Source organism: Panthera leo, chromosome D4 (assembly GCF_018350215.1).
Source record: "Panthera leo isolate Ple1 chromosome D4, P.leo_Ple1_pat1.1, whole genome shotgun sequence".
Lineage (NCBI taxonomy): Eukaryota > Metazoa > Chordata > Mammalia > Carnivora > Felidae > Panthera > Panthera leo.
In genome coordinates this window covers 6,089,169-6,109,425 of record NC_056691.1, presented here as the reverse complement: position 1 = coordinate 6,109,425, position 20,257 = coordinate 6,089,169, and the positions used below count along the sequence as shown (strand labels likewise).

Here is a 20,257-nt window from a genome sequence, read left to right as displayed (position 1 = left end):
AAGAGGCGCCAGCTAGAACAGCTTCATTGCGGAAAGAAAATCAAACTGGAAGAGAAAGTGCACGGCCCACCGCCAGCTCATAAACGGCTTCACTGGAATGCAGCCACCCTCGCTCGTTCAGGTACGTCTGCGACCACTGTGCCGTGCCGGGACACGGACTTGTACGGCTGGCAGAGCCTGAAGTATTTATTACCTGGCCCCTCTGGGGAAAAGTCTGCCAACTTCCGGCACTGGGGAAGAAGAAAACCCCAAACAAATGAGAACAGGAGTTTTTAAAAATAAAAATGTAGCTTTTTCTAAATACTACTGATGTAATTATAAAAATGTGGCAAGTCACTGAAGGTACACAATCTGAAAACTAGCTGTTCTTCACTGAAGGTTTTGCAAATTGTAGCCACAGAAAAAAAGCATGTGGCTGTGTCCTCCAGGACGATAAACAAGGAATATTTGGCCCTTTTTCAGTATCTCCTCCCCACTATTTACATTCAAACATTACTATTAACTTATTCAAGTCCCCGAATAGTTACATAGATTATCACTTGGCTTTTTTTGGTTTTAAGATTTGTTTTTTAAAGGAAGCTCTACGTCCAACGTGGGGCTCGAACTCTGACCCCAAGACCCAGGAGATGCTCGCTCCACCGGCTGAGACGGCCAGGCGACCCCTGAAGTTGGCTTTTGTTTGCCTCTTGCAACCTCTAAGACAGAACATGACTATACATAAGGCAACCTGGTTCTTTCTCCTGCTTTATAGTACCAACTCTAAAACGTGTGCAGAAAAACCTAAAATCTCAGACAGTTCTAAATCTCGTTCTTAGTCCCTAAGCTATTATACTTTCATTATGACACAGTACCTTCAACGCTACCTAAGAGCACTTTTACTGGCATTTTAAAATATCTTTTATTTTGCCAGTTGAATTCACACTTTGACTCAGCCTGCAGACAGGTTTACAGTGTGTACTTCTGAGAGCTCATCACCCCACACATCTGCTCTTGTTTTTCTGGGCTGGGGCACTCGCAGCACGTGAACAGTGCCAGCACGAGCGGACATTTCCAATTCAGTCTCTTGGGAGAAGGCTCTTGCTGATAAGAGCCTCTTGGTGGTCAGTCTTTCCCTCACTGCCTTGCCCAGAGTGGCCGAGTGCAACCAAATAGGTCAACAGCAGGGAAGTCTGTCGGTTTTCCTGTTGACCGGCGCGGCACACACGAGGCTTTCCCCTCCAGAACCACAGCGCTCACGCGAAACTGCGCTCACCTGCAGAAACACCCTCTTTGGCTTCGGACTGGCGGGATGCGAGCTGTATGGGAAAAACGCCCCACTGCAAACGAGGAGAAACGTAACCACACACACCAGAGTTAAACTCAGCATGGTTCTCTTCGTGCTTCTGGCAAGGTAGATGAAGTTAATCTAAAACACAAAACGCAGAAAAGGAAAAATTACCGTCGGCAGAGAGGTGCTTTTAAGCTGCCCTTCACTTGGGAACCGGGGTCACCCGACCAGTCGTGAAGAGCGCTCGTCGGCGTGGCCGGCCCCCCGCAAGTGCCCGCGAGCAGGCTCGACTTCCGGGGGCGGGGGGCTTCCATCATGGGCGGCGGCTGCAGAGACCAGGGCCGCCCCCACCCGCCACGATGGTGCCTGCGACAGGCAGCCAGCCAGCGAGAGGGGCAAGGAAACAGTCAGGGTCTCGGTTCGGTCGGCGAAGAACCAGGATGGAGACCCAACGCCGGTCAAACCGTGACCTCGCTGTACCTCTGATCCTCTCGACGCCCCTAGTTAACCACTGCACAGTAGACCCCAATTATCTACCAAACATCATGACATCGGGTTTTTTTTTAATTTTTTTTTTCAACGTTTTTTATTTATTTTTGGGACAGAGAGAGACAGAGCATGAACGGGGGAGGGGCAGAGAGAGAGGGAGACACAGAATCGGAAACAGGCTCCAGGCTCCGAGCCATCAGCCCAGAGCCTGACGCGGGGCTCGAACTCACGGACTGCGAGATCGTGACCTGGCTGAAGTCGGACGCTTAACCAACTGCGCCATCCAGGCGCCCCTTGACATCGGGTTTTTATGAAAGAACTGGAGGCGGGATTTTAAGCATAAGCGAGCCCATTTCAACAAAACTCAAGTTCCACTCCCAATGCTTTTGTAATGTGCCAACGTGCCGGCTTCATCTAAATTTGCATTTAGATGTACCTTCAAGACGTAGTCTACCCATGGGCCTGCACATAAGGAAAATCTGTAGCACAAAGTAACACGGTCCCCTTCGGTGCTCGGTATCCAGAGCCAACGCCGTCTAAAACAGCAGATCTGAACTTGGGCAGGAAAAGCAAGTGGCTCGGTCCCAAGGTGGGCATCTAGAACATCCTATATATGCTTCTACGAGCTTTTCAATGGTAACGAAATCATTGAAATAAAAGATGTCTACAGATCCCTTAGGGGTTCGGAAGGAGCCACACTGATCCAATCCCTGCTCCCCCTTCCACTCACCCTCCAGGCTTGATAAGTAAGACTGAAGAACACGACTGTGAAAAATCAGGCAAACATCCACAACCAGCCATGTCCTCTGCTACATAACATTAGGTTTTGTACCTACAGTGCACCAGTATCTCATCCGGGGTAATGTCCAGCAAAACAGTACTGGTCTCAGGACTAAGACCTTACATTTTCTTTTTAAGAAAAAAAATTTTTTTTTCATGTTTATTTACTTTTGAGAGAGACATAGACAGAATGCGAGTGGGTTGGGGCAGAGAGAGAGGGAGGCACAGGATCCCAAGCAGGCTCCAGGCTCCGAGCTGTCAGCACAGAGCCCGACGCGGGGCTCAGACTCACGAGCTGTGAGATCATGACCTGAGCCGAAGTCGGACGCTCAACCGACTGAGCCACCCAGGTGCCCCAAGACCTTACGTTTTCACACGGCGAGCACAGAAACAAGATAGCACCCAAGGAGCTGGGGCTGTTGGGGGGGGGGGGGGGCAGTGAGTTAGCAAAACACAATCTGTAACCCTGTCTGTCCCTCTCTGTCCTAACAGTCACGGTCCTTTAACATGTGGCTCCTCGGCACAGTGTCAAATACCCTGCCAAGTCCTGGTGCAGAGTCTCTCGGGACAAGATACAACCTCCCCACCACATGCTGTGCTTCCTGCCACCTCCACCCAGCTCCCCCACAGCTGTCCTCAAACCTCCATGGAGGCTACAGTCTGCACATCCATTCCCTCTTCTCCAAACCGTGAGGCTCATCTTCTGCCCTGTCCCGCATTTTCTGGACGCGGTTTGGTAACGGGGGTGAGTGAAATGCAGTCCCAGAGCAGAAGAGGAGGAGGGGGGCCTGCGTTTGCATCCCGCTCTCTTAAATTTCACTTTTATTTCTGCCTTAAATGTCCCATCTTCCATCACTCTAGGTTCCGAAATGGGTGCAAAATAAAACGAAGAGAAGCGCGAGAAGGGTCTGCGCGGCGTGCGCACGTGCGAGCGGTCTCGTTCCTCGTGAGGGTCCCGATGTCACTGAGCACCACCCGGGACACCTGCTACCCCACCGCAGACAGGAGAGTGCCTGCTTCCTGGCAAATATACTATAAACCCCCAAGGACTGAAAGGAACGCTTTCTGAAATCTGCATTCCGATTCAGTTCTCCACAATCCGAGGAGCGCAGGCCGGCTCTGCCTCAGCCACTCCGACCGCTACACGTCAACACGGAATCACGACTGACTGACGCCACCAGTGTCCAAGAGCCACGCGGCCACTTCACGTGATGATGAAAACTAAACGAGGTTTTCGGGTATTCCAGCAGGCGTTCTCCTGAGGTTTTCCTAGTAAAATATAACCTAGCAGGTGATATACTTTAATCCTCTCCCTATGCTTGCTAAGATTTCCTTACTTTGGAGGCATTTTCAGTTTCCACAGTGAAGATTTCAGGGTTTACTCTGTCCAGTTCCATGTGGGACAGAACTGAAATGCCCCACATTCTGATCATCTCCTCTGAACCTTCATCCACTGGCCCTGATTTAAATACACTGGGGACCCAGTTTCTAACTGAGCTGATTCTGGATCAGAACCTCATCCGCGTATGATGAAACCCCACCAACTCCGTTCACCCTCACAGCAGCAAAACCATCCACTAACACGTACAGAGAATTTAAAGGCTTAATATTAAAACCAAAGGAAGTAGGGGCGCCTGGGTGGCTCAGTCGGTTAAGCGGCCGACTTCAGCTCAGGTCACGATCTCGCGGTCCACGAGTTCGAGCCCCGCGTCGGGCTCTGGGCTGATGGCTCAGAGCCTGGAGCCTGCTTCCGATTCTGTGTCTCCCTCTCTCTCTGCTCCTCCCCCGTTCATGCTCTGTCTCTCTCTGTCTCAAAAATAAATAAAAAACGTTAAAAAAAATTAAAAAAAAAAACCAAAAAACCAAAGGAAGTAAACCCTGCAAACCACAAAGAACAGTTTAGAATTTTCCATCCATCCACCCCCCGAAAATGCCAGTAAGCACTTGATGATTGTATTACAGGCACAATGGCTGGAACGCTCAGACTTCTTTCAGCTGAGCGCAAGCAACAGTGTGCAGAAGAAGCACTCTCCTGGGCTAGATGCACAGGTGCGCGTACAACTCTTTACGGCCTCCTTAAGAGACTTCCGTGGATGGTGCGGGCCACACACGTGGTATTCTTACGTGCTGTCTCTCAATCCTGACCTCCATGAGAGGTCCTTTACTGAATCGGCGTGGAAAGGCCCACCACCATCTCCGTGGAGGAAAGCACTATAATAAAGTCACAACTACTCTTCTGTGTAGTCCCTAGCTGCAAATCCTGCAGCGTGCCTGTGGGCGTTCAGTAGTTGCTTCCCATCCTTCACAATTCCAATGGAAAGAGGCACAACACAGACGCCTGCCTGCACCAGCGGGGCCAGACCGGAGTCCTGGAGAGTACGGACGCCGTGCCGAGGGCAGAGCTTGCCCAGAGCCCGCTCTAACACGGGGGGTCCGCGTGGGGTCTGCCTTCTCTCTGGACAGCTGCAGGGAGGGCAAAGGCAGGACTGTCCCTGTAAGGGCAGAACGCCGACACCAGAATGACAAGGCCTGTGACGCTCCGCATCGTGTGTGTCCACCACCTGAGGAGAGGGGCTCCGTTACGAACTCTGCGGCCCTAGCAGCCAGGTAGCTGAACGGTAACGGAAAGAGCCTCATCAGAACCAGTCTTCCTCCACCAGCTCTAAAAACACTAATAAAACCACCACGTATATATTAACCTTTGCCTCTAATTAGGAATTGTTCTAAAAATCCACCACCAAGCAATCTCTACCAGTTCTCACCTGGTGTGCGTTCTCCAAATTCACATTCAGCTGGTTTGAAGGCTGTGAGGAGAGGTACGACCAGAGGACTCGGGAGGACCGGGACGCAAAACTAAAACCCCATTTCCCATCTTCTTACCACACCAAACCTACTTTCTGCACACACATGACTGTTTCTTTTGCTTAAGTGTTTCCAAGTATAAGCAACACAATTTCACAGAATCGACTGTGGCTAAACTCATCGCATATTCATATAAAACATACAGGAAGAACTATTTTTTAAATGTTTTTTCCTTACAAAATAGGAAGACAGGATCATCGTACAACCAGCCAAAATGGAAGCCAGCACAACGTCAGGTGGGATTTCTGTACCACTCCTCCCAAGGATGGGGGTAAACATCTCGAATACTGCCCAGATGAGGTACAGTGCGTAAAGATAAGGAACAAACATCCCCGAGAGGTACAAGGCAATAAATTTTCCTTGGGCACCTAGGGAAAAAGAGAAAGAAATCACACATCTTTGAAGTTCTACAGTGAGACACAGATTTGCATAGCACTGCTGTACCTAACACAGAACATTTCACTCAGGGACGTTAAAATACAAATAAGAATGAAATGGAACGTAGGTAATACATCAGCATGCATTCATAAATGTGAGAATGGGATGGGGTATAAGGTAGAAAATAAAAATCCGTGTGATCTGAAAATTTAAAAAAAACAAACAACAAAACCAAAACACAACACAGCAAGAATCTTGAAACCCTAGCCCAAAAGACCAAAAAAACCCAATTCCCGCAAGTCCTGTCCTATTCATCTTAAGGTATTTTCCCATTTGCATAAAAACCCAATATACCCTACCATGCTGCTTAAAGTCTTTGCGCGTGCAAAACTTTGTGAGCAAGGGAAATGCCACCCAGACAGCACTAATAAACGCCGAGCAAAGTCCTTGAGACGTGAGAGCCATAAGGGAAACACAGTGCACAAACAGCGAGATGTCAAAGAACACTTCTCCCAGGTACCGGTCGCTGGCATTCTGAAAGAGAGAGAGATATACCAGTAATCTCATCCATGGGCATTCATAAAGATCTAATATTGTGATAAAATTTCCATCCCTCAGAAGAGTTATTTTGTTTTAAAGAGCATTTTAAACTGTAAGTAAACACTACCTCCTGTCATGACATAACGAATTTAAATTGCTGCACAGGAAAGGGGCATTTAGGAAGATGGGGTAAAAACATTACTCGTGGGGTGTCTGGGTGGCTCAGTCGGTTAAGCTTCCAACTCTTGGCTGGTTTCGGCTCAGGTCATGATCTCACGGTTCGTGGGTTCGAGCCCCGCATTAGGCTCTCTGTTGTCGGCATGGAGCCTGCTCCGGATCCTCTGTCCCCTTCTCTCCATCCCTCCCCAACTAGCGCTCTCCTTTTCTCCTCTCTCTCTCAAAAATAAACACTTAAAAACAAAACAAAATATCATTACTCGTGTGCAATCTGTGCTTTTCTTCCACTGGGCTAAAAGGAACCTTTGGAAATTTCCTAAAATAGATTTAGGAAGGGCTCTCCTAAAAACATTCACCCCTGTAGGCTTTTCTAGTTTTGCAGCTTCCAAAGGCGAGAAGGGACCTGCAAAGAACAGCGCCACCAGCAGCACGCCTGGAAAACTGCAGGCCCTTCGGGGACCTGGCCCTCTGGGGTTTGGCTGGGTTCCTGTGTCTCTTCCTCCTCTAACTGGTCTTGTGGTGCAGCTCGGCCCCGCCCTGACTTCCTGGTGCCTTCACGTTCAGAAATTTGATCTGTATTCCTGGGCTTTGAAGTCTGAGTAGTCCCGTGCAGCACCCCGAGCTCCTCAGAAAAAAGCTGCCGTAAGAACTTCATACCTCTGAACGTCCGCACCAGGGATTCCATTAACATGACCAACAAAGTTACCACTGCAGCGCAAAAACCCCAAAATCGGCACGTGGGTTACTTCGAGAGCTCGAGACAGCTTCGGTCACGAGTTTTCAAAACCCGTTCAAGTTCTCTCGACAAACCCGCTCAGAAACGAAAGGCTATCGCTGCTGCACTTAGACGTACAACGCGGCGTGAAGAGGCACAGTCTTCAAAAATAATTTAGAGGAAATGGCACTTAGGATTCGATCTCAAGCCGAGTACCACCCAGATATGTAACTGTACTCAGAGATCAAACAGACGCCCCCAGGTCTGGCTCCCCTCTCTCACCTCTGATCCCTGCCACCCGCCCACTGCCATCAGTCTCTATGCTGTCACAGTCACTCGCGATCCTACTCAGAAAACGCTACTGGCCGCCTCACTGATCCTCAGGGTCGTGCCCCGGCTTCACGCTGGCCTGCTCTCCCGGTTACCGGGCCACCGCCGCGTGCTCACCACGCTGAGCTTACTGACCATGACCCAAATGCATCCCGGGCGCTCCCACCTCTGACCGCCATCTGCCGCACTTCGCTCCTGCTTCAAAACCCAGTTCACACGTCACCACCTCGTTCACAAAGCCTTCCCGACCTCCACAAACCGACTCCTCTCTCCTGGCCCCGAACCGCTCCAGCCGAACAGGCCGTTCTCTCACTTCATCCCAAGGTACTGCGAACAAGGGTCTCCCCCAGCCCCCCAGATGAAGCTGTGAGCTCCTCCAAGAGACCCGTCCTTATGAATCTCTTCCCACCGGGCCGTCGCAGGCGGCCAGGCCCACCAGGCAGCTCTGAGAATATTTGTGAAATGCGACCCGTCTTCCTTTCCATTGTGCTTTCAGCCCCAAAGTTCATGATCAGACAACTGAAATCAGTCCAAGTAAATGGAACTTCACTCATAAGCATTTCTGTCTCTGGCCCCCCTGCCTCATTAACAACGACCCCCACACCCGGGTAACATACCACTGCACTAAGAATAAGCACATGAACTTGAGTCCCACAGCACAATCTCTTGGACACGGAAGCCACAAAGACACAAGCATTAGTTCATCCATAAACAGACGGCTAGCTTCAAAGGGCCTCTTCTGGAGGTGGGCATGGAAGCAGTCCTCAGACCACAGCCCAACATCAACTGAAACGGAGACCAAGGTTCATCCACGGTCTAGCACCAAAGACATCCTTGTGGAAAGACGCCGGATTACCTAACCTTCTGTCTGCATTCTAATCCTAGCAGGGCAAACTGAAAAAACAGGTGCGCATTGGCTGTCTTGAAAATAAATATGGGAGCTAACAGATTTTTCCCTTTAAGTCACTTAGAAACTCTTTAGAAACCATGGGTCACTTTTGCATTGTAGTTTACTGTGAGTCCTGTTACACGGCTGAAACCGTTAACAATATGGGGATATTCTCCCCATCAGCATAGATCATTCTGGAACCCTATCACTCTTCCCTCTTTTTCCCCTAGGAGGTGTCCTCCCCCTGCCACAGCACATCTGCATGCCGTCAGAATCCGCATTAACACACGGGGTGAAAGGGAAAAAAAAAAAAAAAAAAAAAAGTGAAGGAGACGGAAGAGAAACTCCGAGTGCAGCTTCAGGGCAACATGCTTCCTGCGTGTCAGTGCCCTGTGTCCGAGGGGCCCGGGCACCAGCGACGAGGAGCACGGCAGCCGGGCCCTCGTGGCGCTCAACCCACGGCCCAGCGGAGGACCGAGCCACTCACAAGAGGAACGGGCGAGCCCGGGGAGGGCTGGCAGACCAAGTGCACGGGGGCACACCGAAGCAGATTCGGCCTTGCTGTCACAACCACCCAAACGCCTCACAGCTTGATAACGGCACCGAAGCCTGCAACAAAACCCTCCAAAGCAGCAGCCTTCCAGAACCGGAACACGGTTCTGGGAGCCAGTGTTCTACGATCACGCGAAGCCATTTCTGACGCCTCCACAGGCCAAATACAATGAATCCCACCGGAGTCTGTCTCCAATCCCTGCAGGCGGCAAAAAAAAAAATCAATAAACATGCCTAACACTTACCATGTAATAAAATCTTTTTGCGAGGGTATGGATGAGGATTATTTTGGCTGTGGCTGCGGTTCCATACAGACAGACGGACACGTAGAAGTGGTTATACCACGAGAGAGACCGTCCGATGAGAGAGACGAACACCGCTATAATGAGCACGGTAACCAGGCTGGTGAACCAGCTCACGAGAGTGATGCCGAGCCCGCAGAAGAAGTCCTTCGTGTAGTTACCAGCTGGAGACAGAACACAACGTGGACGTCACCAGCTTTATCAAACCAGTCTCACAAGCAGTAGAGTCAAAAGGGCAAACTCAAAACAAAGCAAAACAAAACATCCAGCACTGTAACTGGAAAGTAGTGAAAAGGCCCTGGGGCGAGGTTTCTGACAAACCCGAACAGGGAAGGTTACGGACGAGTCGTATCCATGTAGCGTTTACGGGGAGTCTGCGGGCGCCAAACACCCGGAGACAGAAGTGGCCAGGAGCGGCTCCGACACACTCGTGACCAGGAAAGCAGAGAGCTCTAGGCTTCGCCACCTTTGCGATGCTCTGCGTATGGAAACACCGGCCCGAACGGAAGGCAGAGCTCCCCGTGAAATCGTGCCCGGAAGCTAAGGCCGGAGCGGCAGGGCTGGCGAAGTAACTGGGGCAAACTGGGCTGAACCGTGCCGCCCGCGCGTGTTAGTTCGTCACGGCCCAGACCCGCTTCGACAATGAAACGTTCTAAGGAGAAGGAAACCAACGTGATGGCGAGTGCTGGAGTCAGTGCGCTCACGCCCGGTGCGACGGGTGCACGAGACTTTTCAACGGGAGTTTTCACTCACAGTCAGTGTGTGCAAACCACTTTTCGGTAGCCCCTCTGTGGTGCTTCTGTGTATTAGGTACACAAAAACATCCTGCTGCCCCAAGACCAGAAGTGTAACGGGCACGTCCATCTGACATCCATTTGCGAACGTCTTCCAATATACATCAAATGTTGTTTTTCTTTAAGATTTTAGGCTTCCTGAAAAACTTCACGCAGATTCTTACACCCAGGCCAGTGTTGCAGTTTTAGAGAAAAATACTCACTCTTCTGTTTGGGCCGCAACCATTTTTTGCCCAGGTACGACACTGCGGCCGTCACCACCATGTAGTTAATTATGGAGCCGACGCGAGAGGGGTAGGCGATGACAAATAGGCCAAGCACGTCAAAGAAGACCATGTTCCCATGGCGATACTTTGAAGAAGAAGGCAACGCATCCGACGTAGCTAGGTATTTAAGAACCGCTAAAATGTTGTCACCTATCAGTAAAGAAAAGAAAGACCACAGAGTTGAATAAGCCACGCGCTGTTTGACAGAATGTGAACGACAACAGTTTCCCGCCCTCTCCATCTCCCCCCGGCCACCTTTCTCATGAAATTTCTCAGATGAGGCCCAGGCCTCCGCTCTGTCTCCTCTCCGCTCGGAAGCTCGGCCACCTGGCCTTCATCTCTCCTTTATCCCAGAACTATCCTTTCCCTGCTGTTATGGAACCCAAACACTGCTGCTCACTCTGTTCACTTAACGGGTATCTCACATAACAGCCACCGCTCTGGTTACCAGAAATTCGGTGCCGACCCAAGAGACAAAAACCCTGTCAGGAGGCCCACAGGCACCGAACAGGGAATCACACGTGCCTTAAGGATAACGAGTGTCGATTCTGTCTCAACTCAATAAAGAGAAGTACGGGCATCCCGTGGAGTCTGAGAGGTTAGGGAGGCCTTTCTGTGTAGACGCTCCCCGTCAAGCGCGTCCGTCCGGGCCGCCACCACGGAAGGACGATGGGAGCGCCCGCCCACACGGACAGATCAAGTCCCGAACGAGAGTCCAGGGGCAGAACCAGACTCCCCGGAGGTGTTCGCTCACCGACAGAGCGGAGGAGTCTGAACTGAACACAGGGGCAGCGAGAGGCCTTGAACCACCGACTGGCGGCCCCCCTGCCGCTCATCCCACCCCTTCCTCCGCCATCCACTTACACACCACACTACCTCATCGTGGCATTTCTGTCACTGGCTTGTCTGCCTTCAGATATGCTTTCCCCAAAAGCTCAGGCTGAGTCCCCTGTTGCAAAAGCCGTTCCCATTCTCCACGCATTTGTGGCTTCCTCCAAGTCCTCCACGCCCACACCCGCGTCCCCGGTTCGGCCGAGCGCTCTCCCGCCACAGTGCGATTTCCACCGGGCCGCTTCACGGAGACCCCGTCTCCATCGGACGGAGTTCACGTCTGCCCCCTCCACGACTGCTCCGGGTCAGGTCACCTCCCCACGTTCCTATTGCAGCCGATGGCACGTCCTTCCCCAGCCGGCTGGGCCCTGCACTTCGCAGCCGTCCCTGCTGCTGGCCACCTGACCCGTCCCTTCCTTCTGACCGGGCGGCTCTTCTGCGACTTCCATTCAGACCGCAGTCTCCACTCTCCTCACCGACGGTCCACACGCGCGCGCACACACTACTCTCGCTGTGCTCTTGCCCGGAGCATCCTCTTCTACACGGGGCGGGGCCACATCCTACCAACTTGTGAGTTAAGGTTCACAGTCAGCCGCCCCTCCGCTGACTACTCCAGACCTCTCTGAAAGTACGTGGACTCCCTTGCCCTGTGTGGTCCTGACACTCATTCTAGAACCCACTCACCTGCCCTCATACCTGACCTGGACTGATGGAACTTTCCTCCACCTGGGCAAACTGCCCAGACACGTGCCTGTACCTCCTCCGACATATGCCTTCCATTCTGGCTACATGCCCGTTGCTCAGCAATCCTACGTTAACCCTGGGTCCGCTCTCTTTCCAGTGCCTCACCACCAACAATCTTACGTTCTTAGTTGCTTATCTAGACTTCAAGGCTAAAATTCGGGCCCTCATCTCTAACTGCAAAGCCCCACCCGGCTCACGCACACCACCGGCTGGCCGGGCCGCCTCCCTGAAGCACAGTCCCCGGGGATATTTACAGGTTTGCAGGTCAGCCCTAACATTCCATCTTAACACAGATCACGAGTTTACATTTGAATACCAACCTGCTCTCTGAATGGAATCTGTCAGAATTCTGTCTGCTGTGTCGTACTTGGTGTGATAGATGTATCCGTTCTCAATAAAAGCTAAGTCAATTCCTAAGACACACAGGAAAAAACAAACAAACAAAAAAACACATCATTTTACTTTAAAGATCAACCTTTCTTTAGGCCTATTTGTTTAATGTATCAAGTTCCAAAAAGACAAAACGTCGAAGCAGTGACATGACTGCTTTGTCACACTTGTGAATGAATACCATATAAATTCTCTTCCAAATTCTTACAGAATCTGTAGCCATGGTACATAATGACCAAGGAAGTACACCCGTCGGGGAGACATTGTAAGTCACACGGCAAGGGGTGGCAACACAGAGCTCAGGAGGCCATCGACACTTGGTCATTTCCAGCCCTGCCGGGCCAAGCCCAACTCTAGATTCCCAGCAGTGGCACAAGCCGCCAGGGGAACTGGCAAAGACAGACCACAGCCAAAGTCAAAGGCCCCTCAAGGAGGTACTGCCACCTGTGGGGAATGAAGTGCTAACCAGCTGCCCCCCCCCACCCCCACCCCCATCCCGTTCTGCCGCAGTGTGGGGCAAGATGACATGTTCTAGAAAAGGCAAGCATTTAAGTAGACCAGGGTTTAAAGGGAAAAAAAAAAAAATACCAGGAAATCAGTTTCAGTGAGTCAGAATATACAGTTCTCCCGTAGAAAACATGCTTTCAGAAAAAGCCGTTTACTCACAAACCCGCAAAAAACAAAACTCGCTACTGGTTAATTGCCGTCACACCACAGCCCACGACAAATACCTGGTATGTTCCCAAAATCCCTGTAGATGCGGAAGTCGGTGTCTGAAGGAATGATCCCGCTCTGGAAAACCTCCTGGGCCACCACTGACGCAAACGGGTGTTTAGCGGCAGAAACATAGGCCTGGACCAGCCACGGGTTTTCAGGACCTACAAGGACAGGCGAGGACTCAGGCAAGGGAACGTGGTCATGTTTGAACACACCCAAAACGGCCCTGCGGTGGTCTGGGGAGGCAGGTCCAGACTTCGTTTTCGTCTTTTTTTCTGTGTTTTCTAACCCTTCTCTGATAAGCGTATGCAACTTTCACAACGAGAAATCACCTTTCAGAAAGTAAAATTATTTTTAATTATGAAGTAACTGCACTATGAAAGGTTTAAGTTTAAAAATGAGAACCCACACAACAGTCCATCCTTCTACGACACGTACTGTCGCTTTTCCATCTTGAGTTGTCCTACAAACATCCGGTTGTGTGTACACAGCTGTACTCACAGGGCACGTGCAGTCTGTCCGCTGTGCTTTCATTTAACATACTGAACACGCTCTCCTGAGTTGCCAGGTACTACGATTACCATTTTAATAGCTACAACTTTTCTCTGAAAACACCCTAAGTTTTGTATTACTACTGTTTATATTTTTTATCATTATTCATAATTCCGCATAACATCTTTACGCATATACGGCTTTTTCAAATGCGGGAGATTCTTCCTTGGGACGGTGAGATAAACTGTATTATTGCCCACGGCTACTCTCTGCTCCCTCCCACGTGACTCATCACGCCTCCCGCAGAAGGAGCACGTCCACATCCTCACCCTGTTCCCTGCAGGTGCGGCCCTGGAAACTGCTCTGGCCAACAGACTGTGAGTGCAGAAACATGACCCTCAGCCGAGAAGACGCTCAGGGACCACCACACAGTCCCTCCCGCCTGCTGACTTTGGCCAGGAGATCCATATGTCCCTGACGGACGCTTCTCCTTTAGTCTGGGTCCCATAACGAAGGGCACACATGGAACAAAACCGCGGAACGTTCGTAAGCACAGTTATTCAGGAACCAAAACGTATCGAACAAGATATAAGCCTTTGCTGCTGTAATCCACTGAGATTCAGGTATTGTTTGTTCCAACAAAATTTAGCAAAAAGTTGACTCTGATAGGCACATCAAGTCATTGTATTTCAGGCGATCTAAGAATATCAAGATGTTTATAACTTTATAAACAAATAATCAAATTGCTTTCCTACTGAAAAAATGATCATAAAAGGTGGAGATGGGGTGGAGTGTAACACTACAAAACCAAATGCCCAGGTGACCCAGATACTCGTCACCAGACACGGATTTTAAAACTATGATGAATATTTTCAGAAACACAGCAAGAATTTTACAAGTGCAATCTATCAAAAAAAAAAAAAAAAAAGGAGTCAAATGGAAACCCTATAAAAACTGATGTTAAGAATTTTAATAGATGGTTTACTACCAGGTTAAACACAGCGGAAGAAAGGATTATAGAGCGACAGAATTAGGACATAGAAAGAAAAAAAAAAAAAAGGATGGAAAATATAGAAATGTATGTAAGAGACATATGTGGCACAGTTAGTTCCAGAAAAAAGAGGACACAGAATGGAGCAGAAGCAACGTTCTGAAGAAGTAACAGCCCATAATTTTCTAAAAGTCATAGAAAACATCAAACTATGAATTCAAAACGTTCTATAAACCCCAAGCAGGATAAATACAAAGAAAAAAAAATAGACCTAGCATTAAGATCTTTGCTTTTTTCTCTTTTGACACCAGTATGTTTTATTTAAATTCTAGTTAGTTAACATACAACCCAGTGATTCCTCGCTGAGAGACAACACCCAGTACTCATCCCAACGAGTGCCCTGCTTGATGCCTGTCCCCCACCCAACACCGTGCCAGCAACCCTCGGTCTGTTCTCTGTATTTAAGTCTCTTATGGTTTGTCTCCCTCTCTGTTTTTATCTGATGTGCGCTTCCCTTCCCCTGTGTTCATCTGTTTTGTTTCTCACATTCCAAGTATGAGTGAAATCACAGGATATTTGTCTTTCTCTGACTTATTTCGCTTGGCATAATATACTCTAGTTGCATCCACGTCGTTGCTGTGGAAACAGTATGAAAGTTCCTCAAAAAAAAAAAAAGTTAAAATCAGAACTACCCTACCACCCAGCAAGATCTTTGCTTCCGAATACCATTATCCACTAAAAGGAGGTCTCCTTAGGAAATGGCTAACCCCAGCTCCGGAGCTGGGAAAGTACAAAAGTAGTCGTGCCGGGAGTGAGAAGTGCTCCAAGAAGCACCTCCGAAGGACGCAAGCTGCAGGGGAAGGGGCTACCGCTGGCCTAACTGGAGACAATTCACGCGTTAAGATGGCAGCAACAGAATACATCATCCATAAAATAAAAACACATGAAACATGGAAATAAATACACAAACAAGGGAGAACAGAAAGTCTTCGAGAACTCCAACTAATAGCTACAGACGAAACGATGGAGCCAGAACTCTTAATAGCCGGCTAACATCACGTAGAAATGCTTTGGAGCAAGAATCTCAATGTCTGCCGAAACAGGATCAAAGTCTCACGAGAAACAAGGTAGGTACAGTCTCAGAGGGCCTATCACAAAGGGGAAAGCAGTTAGAAAAACCTGGCAAATACCATCATCAAATGACCAGAAGTTACCATCATCAGTGGCCAGACAGACAGGAGATGCCTCCGACAGGATGCACGGAGGACACAGATGTGAAAGGAGAAAGGGAAACAGCGGTGAGAAAACCTAGGTGATCAAATCTTACCATGTTAAAATACTATTACTATTACAATTAGATGTTAATAACCAAAGGTATACTATTAAAATACTATGAAGGAGCACCGGGGTGGCTCAGTCAGTGGAGCGCCCAACTTTGACTCAGGTCATGATCTTACGCTTCGTGGGTTCGAGCCCCGCATCAGGCTCTGTGCTGACAGCTCAGAGCTTGGAGCCTGCTTGGATTCCGTGTCTCCCCCACTCCCCACAACCCTCTCCCGCTCATTCACACATGTGCGTGCTCTCTCTCTCTCAAAAATAAACGTTAAAAAATTTTTAAATAAAATACTATGAAAACCATATGAAAAACAGGCAAAGCTAAACTAGAAAAGAGAATATCCTGAATAGCAGGACGATAATGCCACTCTGAGGTGAGAGGGCAGGTGCTGTATCTGAGAAGGGGCAGGTGACAGCCACCTGGAGGGTGTGACAGGAGCCGGGCTTCTCACCTGGGGCTCAGAGGTATGCACCTCACCATGACTAAGTTTTACACTTCTGTATTTGTGATGTGTGTGTTATAGAATCACTGTGATATAGCTAATAAAACATGACAATAAAATGCTATTTGATCCTGGATTAGAGCTCTGATTTAAAAAAAAAAAACAAACACAAAAATAGGGGTGCCTGGGTGGCTCAGTTGGTGAAGTGTCTCCCGGTTTCAGCTCAAGTCATGCCTGATCTTGGGGTTCATGAGTTCAAGTCCCAAGTCAGGCTCTGCACTGACAGCACAAAGCCCACTTGGTATTCTCTTTCTCTCCCTTTCTTTCTGCCCCTACCTTGATCGTGTTCTCCCTCTCTCAAAATAAATAAACTTTAAAAAAAAAAAAAAAAACTAGGTCATTATTGGAAATCATCTACTAAATAACGGTTTTATATTGTCATATTCTATGAACATCATAAATGTACTGTTATGAAGGGACATATCCTTATTCTTTACCTACTGAGATGATTATATTGAGATTATCAATTGAGATGGTTTTTCTCTTTTATTCTGGTAATGTGTGAAATAGATTGATTTTCAAATATTAAACCATTCTCATTTAACCATTCACTAAAGTTGCAGGATATAGAATCTATATACAAAAATCAGTTACATTTCTCTACACTAATGATGAAGTGTGAGAAAGAGAAATTAAGAAAATAAATCCCACTTATAATTGCAACAAAAATAATAATATACCTAGGAATAAACTTAACCAAGGAGGTTAAAGACCTGTCCACTGAAAAATTTTAAGACATTAATGAGAGAATATGAAGATTATTTACTTCCACAGATAAATGGAAAGATGATATTCCACGTTCAGGGACTAGAAGAACTAATACTGTTAACATGTCCATAATGCCCAGAACAATATACAGATTCAACACGATCCCTATCAAAATTCCAATGGCATTTTTCACAGAAATAGAACAATTAAAAATCTGTATGGAAGCACAGAAGACTATGAATAGCCAAGACAATCTTAAGAACAACAATGCTGGAGGCACCACACTTCCTGATTTCTAACGATACTACAAAGCCACAGTAATCAAAACAGTAAGGCACTGGCATAAAAACAGATACACATCAGTGGAGTAGAAGAGAGAGCCCAGAGATAAACCCACACGTACACGTTCAATCGATTTATGTGAAAAGAGCCAAGAACATACATATACCGGGAAAGAACAATCTCTTCAATAAATGGTGTTGCGAAAACTGGACAGCCACACGCAAAAGAATGAAATTGGACCACTCTGACATCATACACAAAAATGAACTCAAGACTGATTAAAGATTTGAACATAAAACCCAAAGCTAGGGGCACCTGGGTAGCTCAATCAGTTAAGCGTCTGACTTCGGCTTAGGTCATGTAAAATATGATCTGTGCTGACAGGTTGGAGCCCAAAGCCCACTTCAAATTCCATGTCTCCCTCTCTCTCTCAAAAATAAACATTAAAAAAAAACCAAACAAACAATGCGGGTTTAGTAATGTTCTTTGACATTGGTCTTGGCAATGATTTTTTGCATTTCACACCAAAAGCGAAGGCAACAAAAGTTAAATAAATGGAAATATGTCAAGCTAAAAAGCTTCTTCACAGCAAAGGAAACCAACAAAATTAAAAGGCAATCGGCAGAATGGGAGAAAATATTTGCCTATCCTATATCTTGATAAAGGGTAGATATCCAAAATATATAAAGCACTCCTACAACTCAGTGGCCAAAAAAAAAAAAAAAAAAAAAAAATCCAATTAAAACCTGGGCAAAAGATTTGAAGAGATACGTTTCCAAATTGAGACATCCAGATAGCCAACGGGTACACGAAAAGGGGCTCACCATCACTAATCATCAGGGAAACGCAAACTGAAACCACGAGTTATCACTGCACACCTGTTAGAATGGCTTTTACCAAAAAGACACGAGATAACAAGTGCTGGCAAGGATGCGGAGAAAAGGGAACCCTGTGCACTGCTGGTGGGAACGTGAACTGGAGCAGCCACTCTGGAAAACCGTGTGGATCCCCACGGACACTGCAGCATTATCTACGATAGGATATGGAAATAACTTAAGTGTCCATCGATGGACGAATGGATAAAGAAAACGTGGAATATGTGTACGACGGGATGGTATTCAGCCGTGAAAAAGGGAATCTTGCCATTTGCGACAGGACGGATAGACCTTGAGGGCACTGTACAAAATAGGTCATACAGAAAAATAAATATCATATGACCTCTCTTATATGTGGTATCTAAACAAAAACCCAAACTCATAGATACAAGGAACAGACTGACAGCTGCCGGAAGTGGGGGCTGGGGGGTGGCTGAAATGGGTGGAGGTGATGGAAAGGTACAAAGTCGAGGTTATGACGTCAGTCAGTCCCGGGGATGGTGCGCACAGCAGGCTGACCGCAGGTAATAATACTGTACCATACTGATGCTGCTAGAAGAATAGATCTTAAAAGGTCTCAACACAAGAAAAAAAATTGTAACTATGAAGATGGATATTAACTAAATTTATTGTGGTGATCACTTTGCAGTATGTGCAAATATTGAATCATTTTGGAAACCCGAAACTTAAGGGGAAAAAACATCTCGTGTTCTTGGAATGAGCTCAACTCTGTTGGAAAACATCACGTATACACACATACACACGCACACACACGTTGCTGGATTCAGTTCGCTAATATTTTATTTAGGATTTTCACATCTAGGTATGGCAGTTATCTAGCAAAGCCGAGCAGATGCACACGCGGTGACTCACTAATTCTACTCAGAAGTGAGCATACACGCACACGTGTACCAAAAGACGTTCGCGAGAAAGTTCACAACAGCACCATCCCTAAGGGCCAAAACCCACGATCTAACATCACCAGTAGAGTGGACACTCTCATCACTGGAACAGTATTTAGCAATAAAAAAGAAGTCTGCCACACACAAGACAGATGCATCTTACAGACATGCCGCTGAATGAAAAAGGAAGCCATACGTAAGGGAAAACCGTGCGCGAGTCCATTTGGAGAAAGTGCAAATACAAGCAAAGTTAAACCTGTTAAGACAGAAGTCAGGATAGCCGTAACCCTGCTGGGAGGAAAGGCTGGGAAAGGTCGCAGGGGAGGCTTCTCGAGTACGGGCAATACTCTTAGTCTTGATGTGGGTTCTGCTCACAGGATTATATTCAGTTTATAAAAACCCCTCAGGCTAAACACGCAGAGCTGCATGCTTTTCTTTCACGATATAAGACAGAGACGCTTAAGATGTTAAGTTCATCTTCTGCATCGTGCCATAAAAAATACTTGCAGGGGCACCCGGGTGGCTCAGTCAAAGTTCTGACTCTGGCTCAGGTCACGATCCCGTGGTTCGTGAGTTCAAGCCCCACGTCAGGCTACGTCCTGGCAGCTCAGAGCCTGGAGCCTGTTCAGATTCTGTGTCTCCCTCTCTCTCTTCTCCAACCCCACTCGTGCTCTGTCTCTGTCTCTCAAAAATGAATAAACATTAGGAGAAAAAACCTGTAAAAAACGTAAGACCTGTCAGCAGGAAAGAAATTTACAGTTTTAAATATCCACTACCCGGCCTTCACCCGCTTAGAGAGCTCCAGCCCCGCTCCGGCCTCTCACTGATCACCTGCTGAGGCTGCCAGGTCAAGCTCTGGTGTAAAAAGGAAGACAGACGGGCAAGTCAGTCGGCTCCTGGGTGAGACACTCCCCAAAGGACAAACAAGGCAAAGGGAGCCCTCAGAGGAGAGATTCCGGAGCTGAGGATTTCACGCGGTGGCGAAGACTCTCGAGGAGCGGGCGCTACCACCACCCCAGCTTTACAGACGAGGGACTAAAGCACGGAGCACCGTGTGACTTGTTCGAGGTTGCTCGCCGAGGGCGTGTGCTCCGGGGGGATCTGAACGCGGGTCGTCCGACTAGAGCCTGTGCTGGGCGTGCCGGG

At 48.2% G+C, this 20,257-nt stretch overlaps 1 protein-coding gene across 2 annotated transcripts in view; it reads right to left on the bottom strand.

Annotated features, from left to right (window-relative positions):
* Window positions 1-20,257, bottom strand: part of ERMP1 (endoplasmic reticulum metallopeptidase 1) — a 45,951-nt gene that overhangs the window by 13,788 nt on the left and 11,906 nt on the right. For both annotated transcript variants that reach the window (XM_042913338.1, XM_042913339.1), the window contains exons 5-11: window positions 13,038-13,184; window positions 12,237-12,329; window positions 10,279-10,491; window positions 9,225-9,445; window positions 6,136-6,310; window positions 5,576-5,766; window positions 1,253-1,405 (exon numbers count right to left, since the gene is read on the bottom strand). In XM_042913338.1, the coding sequence (XP_042769272.1) occupies window positions 1,253-1,405; window positions 5,576-5,766; window positions 6,136-6,310; window positions 9,225-9,445; window positions 10,279-10,491; window positions 12,237-12,329; window positions 13,038-13,184 (1,193 nt within the window). The remainder of the gene's footprint in view (window positions 1-1,252; window positions 1,406-5,575; window positions 5,767-6,135; window positions 6,311-9,224; window positions 9,446-10,278; window positions 10,492-12,236; window positions 12,330-13,037; window positions 13,185-20,257) is intronic.